Consider the following 6,906-nt stretch of genomic DNA (forward strand, 5'->3'; position numbering starts at 1 on the left):
GCACGCAAATTATCACTGGATGGGGTCATACATTTAACTGATAGGTGGGAGCTGTTGCACTGATTTTGTTAATAAAATCTGAGAAGGCTCATTTTGCAAAAGTGTAAATGTAACAGCAAACTCCAACCTCCAACATTTGTGATATGAGATTCACAGAGCATGCAGGAGAAGGGGGCATAATTATTTGCTATACATTTAGGGACTCTCCCAGCTACTCCCCAATTTCTTTCCTCCAGGATTGTTGAGAGGAAAATTAGCAACTGCCCAATTAGCGGGTGTGACAGGATGGACCGCCTATGCCACCTTGTCTGTTGTTGCTGGTAAGCAGCTGGGCTTAATCAGCCACAGTCCCCTTTCGATATTCCGAATATGCCCCTCCTGCCGCAGTGGGAGGAGCCTGCTGCCACCACTGAGCTCTTTTAGGGCACTCAGAACCACATTCCTTCTGGGTAACTGACGCTGCTAACGTACCTCGTTGCTGGTGTACCTGGGCTGGTACTCCTGATCTCTTACTATACTCTTACTGCATCAGAACATTCCCCAATGTGTATTGTTGGTGTGCACCTCCACTTTCTCACGCCATTGTAGGGTGAAGCCGTGTACCAGCACAGTATTTGTTCTGTTACCGCCAGCTCAGGGTGCTGATGACTGATGAAATCATTGCTCTGAAACCTCCCATTTCCCAGCTACATGTTGCTCCGATACTCCATCTGCCAGACATTTATTTTTAAGAGCCCCCTCCCAGTTGCCCCTCTGCAGCACACTGTCCAATCAGCTAAACCAGTTACTGTCGGTCCCCTTCTGATACTCCTGGTGCCTTCACTTTGCTGACCTGAAGTTCAGAGGTTATTCAGAGTTATGATTGAGTGTTCATTGGTTCTTATTGATCCTGGGCATGATGTACATCAGCCTGGAGAAAATGCCATGAGGTGAAGGCAAATGCTCCAATCCCTCTGCTGAACCTTTGGATCTGAGCATTGAGATCCTAAAAATATGGCCCCATACCTTAGTGGCAATGTTATAGGCCACTTGTGCACAAAGGAAACATTTTATTACATAGGCCAACAAAATTGTTCCTAGACTGAGTTTTTAGCTTTTAATTAGCACCGTAGAGTAGGGAAAACAGTACATATATAAAACAGAGACATACAAGGTAGACAAAATAATTGCAGATATGAAAACAAAGGGTATGAAGGACCCTGGTCATTAGAGAACTTACATTCTAAATGGAAGAGGGCACAGTTGAAACAACAGGAACAAATGTGGTTCAAAGTGGAGGTTGGGACAGTTGTGGGGGTGCATTAGTGGGTATACTATTATCTGGGATAAGGTCACCCCTAAAATAATATATGGGTTTTCAAAAGCGTCTAAAGATTTGAAGGCTGTAGGAAAGTCTGATTGAGCGTGGTAGGGAATTCCATAAGTGGTGAGCAGCACAGGAGAAGTCTTGTAGGCGGGAGTGAGAGGTGGTTACCAGAGACTAGACAAGGTGCAGGTCAGAGGTAGATCTAAGAGGGTGGGAGGGGAAGTATTTTGATCTCAGATTTGAGATGTATGCAAGGGTAGCGATGTTGATGGTTTGAGGGTAAGGGTGAGTAATTTGAATCTAATTCTGGAGTACACAGGGAGCCAGTGTAGGGATTTACAAAGTGGTGCAGCAGATGTGGAACGGTGAGAGAGGAAGATCCATCTTGCAGCAGCATTTAGGATGGGTTGAAGTCTGGATATATGAGTGTCAGGAATGCCGGATAGCAGGAGGTTGCAGTAGTCAAGACGGGAGATGATGAGAGAATGGATAAGAGTTTTGGTGGCATGTTTAGTTAGAAATCGGTGTTTTTAATAAAAATAGTATAAAACTATTAATCTTTATCAAATTGTGCATGTTCTGCATTGTGTGGGGTTTAGTTTTTAGGTGCAGAGTTGGCCCCATGAATTGTTATGGTGGTCCTGAGTATAACCGTACAAGTAGTCACTAGTGTAACTATATGTCACTCACCGGACTGTGAGTGCTACTTCTCGTGTGTTTAGGAACCGTGGCCGTCCACCATCCTGAGGGTCTGCGCATGTGCAGCCCTTTCAAACCTTCAGTTCATGTTCCTTTTAGTTAATTGGCTGATCAGGCAACACTCCCTATTTAAAGCACCTGAGGTCAATACCTCGTTGCCTGATCTTGGAGTCTCATTCCCCATGAGCCTCTGAAGGTGTTCCTGTGTTTCCTCGTGTGTTCAGCTCCTGCTGATTCCTGTTGTTCGTTTGTGGTTTCCAGCTCACTTCAACTCTCCCGTGTTTCATCGTGACTGCACCAGCTGATTCCTATCCGCTGCCTCCGTGTATCTGCAGTTCCCTGCTCATCGCAACCCTCCAGTACTCCTCGCGTCTGCAGCCAGCTGATCCGCTCTCCGTGTTTCTACAGTGTCTCCGCTTGTGTCAACTCGCCTGTCTGTATCGGATCAACGCTCCGCTGCTTCCATCTCGTCTAGACCATCTCTACTCTTCAGTGTTCTCCAGGTGTCCAGTTCTATATACTACTGCTTCCTGAGTATTGTTTCCATCCCTGCTGGTCTACCTACCTGTGCGCTGCACCTACTTGATTACCACTTCCACCCTCCTGGGACTTCGTATCCTGCCGGCCTCCAGCCATTCAGGTATCTCTGCCCTTCTGTCTGACAGCCTGCTCTCCTGAACCACGGTATGCATACTTGTCATTGACTGTGCTGGTGTATTGCATATCTTGCTGGACTGAGTTGTTCTCCTCTGGAGTTGCCTATCCGCTGAGACTATTGCCATCACTTGACTGTGTTACCTTTTAGCCTGGATAGTTCTTGTGACTTTGTATAATTGTGCAGTGCAATTCAGTTATTACTGTTTTGTGCATATCATCGTGGGATCAAGTTCAGTGTGCCCGTGTATACTCTGCATTGCATTTACCTCCCCGTGCTCCTCCTCACATATATATTTCAGTGGTACAACTTGCTAGAGGCAGACCACTGTTCCCTGTTTCCTGAGTCACCTGTTTCCAGTATCCTTTCACATAGCAGTGGTACAACTTGCTAACGCAGACCACTGACTTCCCGGATACCTCCACCTGGATTCCATTCCTTCACCTATACAGCGGTACAACTTGCTATACGCAGACTGCTGACTCTCATCACCTCCTCGTTACTTCTGGACATTCCTCCTCACTATAGCAGTGGTACAACTTGCTATCCGCAGACCACTGACTATCCTCACGTTTCCTTGTCCATCCAGTTCCTCGTGTACAATTATCTATATACTACCAGTGCTGCTAGTCATAGACTTTCCACGAGCATTCTCTTACCATCTGCTGTCTCCTGTTCCGTTATCACCCCGCTACCAGAGTACCATATTACCACCTATACTGCTCTGGTAAGTCCATCATCTGGTGATACCTGGGTAAAGACTCCTAGTGCCCGTGACACTATAGAGCTAGTGCGTATTTTTCATTTTTCTGGGTGATGTGATTTATTAATTTCACAACGTGACATAATCATAAAACTGGCACCAGCATCTTTTTTGCAATACACGGAAATACAATCGGCAAGTTACAGAGCGGAAACTAAACACGGGACTGAACACATCCTCCTTCCTACATCCTATATAGATCTGTACACTTAGCAGCAGAAGAACACACAGGATTTATCACACAGGTATGTGCTGCATTGCAGAACTACTAACTTCATTTATTTAATTTAAACACAAATATTATCAAAAATATTTCTGATAAGTTTGCTTTTAATGATTCATGTTAATGTAAAGCAAATGGACCATTAAAATGGATGAATGCTCTAGATGTTTATATTTACACAAGGTTTATTGTTTAAAAACAAATTGTACTTTGCTGCAAACATTTTTATTTCTAGACATACACACAAGTATATTATTTATGATGTATATAACAATGACTCCTGTCTTCCTTTACTTCCCAGTTTCCTATTTGTTCATAATTTTCCTGATATTCTCTCCATTGCCTTCTAACAGTATCTGTCTGCTTCCTTAATCAAATATAATTCAACTTACCTAGGTCTTACTGTTTGTTTTATAGCCTTGTGCTGTTTTCAGTTACATGTTTTACGCTATGTCTAATGCTTCTTTGCATTTGGAAATCTGACAAGCGTGCATCTATATACTATGGTGTTATGTCTCCCTCTACTGGTCACTTTGTGGGAGCTCTGTGTCGTTATGATGTCTGGGTGATGTCGTCAATATATAAATACATTTTGCAGTTTCTCAAACACTAACTCTCACAATCTCTCATTCCCAATGCAGTAAACGGATCAAGCAAATCTTTTAAAGATGGCAACGACATTTATGCACCAACTGATGACTCTTGGTGAGTTCATATGCGTGATAATACCTTTTAGTTATGTGGTTTAAAAGGGGACATTTCAAATAGGTAGAGATTTACAGCAGGTGCCTTATTTTCACTTAATGCGTATATATATATATATATATATATATATATATATACATACACACACACATACACACACAGATATATATATATATATATATATATATATATATATATTACTATTAAGCATTGAGTAGAAGCCTGAAGATGCTGCAAGCTAACGGCTGGGAAATGCTGCAGGTAAGTTTCTATTGACCATAGTAAAATTGATGATTTTGACAATTCTTTACACTGCTCCCTAGTGTCAGCTCACAGGCACTGCATGTCAATTAGCATATTCTTATTATTTGTTTCCGCCGAAAACATTATGCCATCTGGCTATTATTTAACAGGGGTCTTAAATCTATTACTTGGCTAATGATTTTTACATCAGTGTCTATCCTCCAAGGAAAGAATATTTATGTTTTTACTTTAGCAATGCAATGTTGGAAGTATATCTTTGATAAGAATAATTCCATTTTTTTATAATTTACTGTATTGTATGTGTTGTAATAACTTTGATTACATGTTCATGTATTGGGAACGTTGTATATATTTTTATTGTTGGCCTTCACGCCTCTATCCTCTCACTGTCTGCGCTCCCTCTATTTTCTCTTTTGTTAAAGTTATTTATGTCTTTGTATTCCCATGTGGGTGACTGCACAGTGTGAAGTGTATTGATAGACGCCTAACATTATACAAAAGAGCCTGAATGTTATACTTGCTGTAGATCACTTTTTATTTCATTGGTGATGGTAGGACTTCATTTTAAATCAGTTATCATAATTAACAGCCTGTTTATTATCCTCTTTCTGTAACCAAATATCTTATAAAAGTTTCTGTTTTGCAGGTGTGATCTTCGTGCTGTTAAATGCAGTAACAGCTAATTCAGAATGTAAGGATTGTGCACTATAATGCTACATTAACTGATTTTCTAGTCTTTGCAATAACATAAAACATGTTAAAATAGTGTTATATTCTTTCAGAGACTCTAAATGTATATATTTTTTTAATGTTTCAATTTCTATTTGACTCATTTAAATATAACGGGATATATCTATAAAAATATTCTTTTTAGATCTTTCTTCTCTAAGCGGTCCTGTTAATCTTACTGAGTATGGTTGTTTTCTCAGAATTACAATAGCTTGAGGGAGTGATCTAATGACAGAATATGTGCAAATTCGATTGTAATTGGGGAAATGGACAGGTCGTGAAATGTTCAATAATGTACAAGAGAACCTGCAAAGAGGAAGCAGATACAACCTATTAGCTTGTCAGAGATAACAAAAAAATATGTCTATCCAATACAGTAGATTCCTCCATACTAGACACATTTAGCAAAGGGAAATTTTAAACCTACAATTCAATTAAGTATGAGATAATATACATATATATATATGTAATATTGCCTATGTCATTGTAAATGTTACAATTTAATATCCTTAACAGATGGTGTGTATTTGTGTATTTGTATATATATGTGTGTGTGTGTGTTCTGTTGTTCCCCATTGGAGACAAACTGAATTTTTGGTCTACAATGCCTTTTTGTTTGACTACTGCCCTTTTACTATTTTATTTTTATAGGCCCAATTAAGTGTGACGAGAACAAAGAATATATTGCATGTGGAAGTGCCTGTCCCACAAACTGTAGCCACTACGACGTACCTCCTGCCTGTACCAAGCAGTGTGTCCCTGGCTGTTTCTGCACGGAGGACTACCTACCGAATGAGTCAGGAGACTGTGTGCTGAAGAAGCTGTGTGAGTCCTGTAAAGGGAACACAGTATACTCAGGCTGTGCCACCGCTTGCCCTACGACATGTGACAATATGTTTGATAACGGAAAGAGAATTTGCCATGCAATGTGCAAAGCAGGCTGTGCCTGTAAGCCAGGGTACGTTCTGAATGGGGAAGAATGTGTGCTTCCTAAGGATTGCCCATGCAGGAAGCCAGAGCAATAAAGAATTTTGAAAAGCTGAGTCTGGGGACTGAGTTTTTTTTCTTTCTAATCTCTGTATTCTACTAACACTTTTTCTTATAAAGTGACCTTATAAATGAATAATTATATTGGTTAGGATTTAGAACCATTACTTGCCAGTATTAGAGAGTATTTGCCTATCTCCCAACATCCCCGAAATTGGCATACACTTGCCTGCACCACCAATCTCCCCAGACCAATCAACATGCCACCCAACAAATCCTTATTTTACAAGGGATGCTGGACTGAGTTTAAAAGGAAGGAATTCCTTAATTTGGTGCATTATGGATGTTACATGAGCCAATAGACCCGAATACCGGTCTAAAAAAAATTCCCAATGAGCATGTTCAGAGATCAGCCTACATGAAGTGTAGGGAAAATTTTGTGAATGAAGCCTACAAATTGACAAAAAAAAAATCTAACAAAGGTGTTAGAATTTAGGAACACTGACTTTGTTGAGATAGGAAAATGTGCAAGTGACTCTTTGGCAGAGTGGAGATAGAAAGGAGTGCAGGAGAGG

The 6,906-nt window shown here is 40.7% G+C and overlaps 1 protein-coding gene across 1 annotated transcript; it reads left to right on the forward strand.

Annotated features, from left to right (window-relative positions):
* Positions 1–3,579: 3,579 nt before the first annotated feature.
* Positions 3,580–6,387, forward strand: LOC142107845 (serine protease inhibitor swm-1-like). Its single transcript, XM_075191479.1, has 4 exons — positions 3,580–3,668; positions 4,288–4,351; positions 5,262–5,306; positions 5,996–6,387. The coding sequence occupies exons 2-4, from the start codon at positions 4,315–4,317 to the stop codon at positions 6,367–6,369; spliced, it is 456 nt and encodes a 151-aa protein (XP_075047580.1). The 5' UTR covers positions 3,580–3,668; positions 4,288–4,314; the 3' UTR covers positions 6,370–6,387.
* The last annotated feature ends 519 nt before the right edge of the window (positions 6,388–6,906 follow it).

This window comes from Mixophyes fleayi, chromosome 11 (assembly GCF_038048845.1).
Source record: "Mixophyes fleayi isolate aMixFle1 chromosome 11, aMixFle1.hap1, whole genome shotgun sequence".
Classification (NCBI taxonomy): domain Eukaryota; kingdom Metazoa; phylum Chordata; class Amphibia; order Anura; family Limnodynastidae; genus Mixophyes; species Mixophyes fleayi.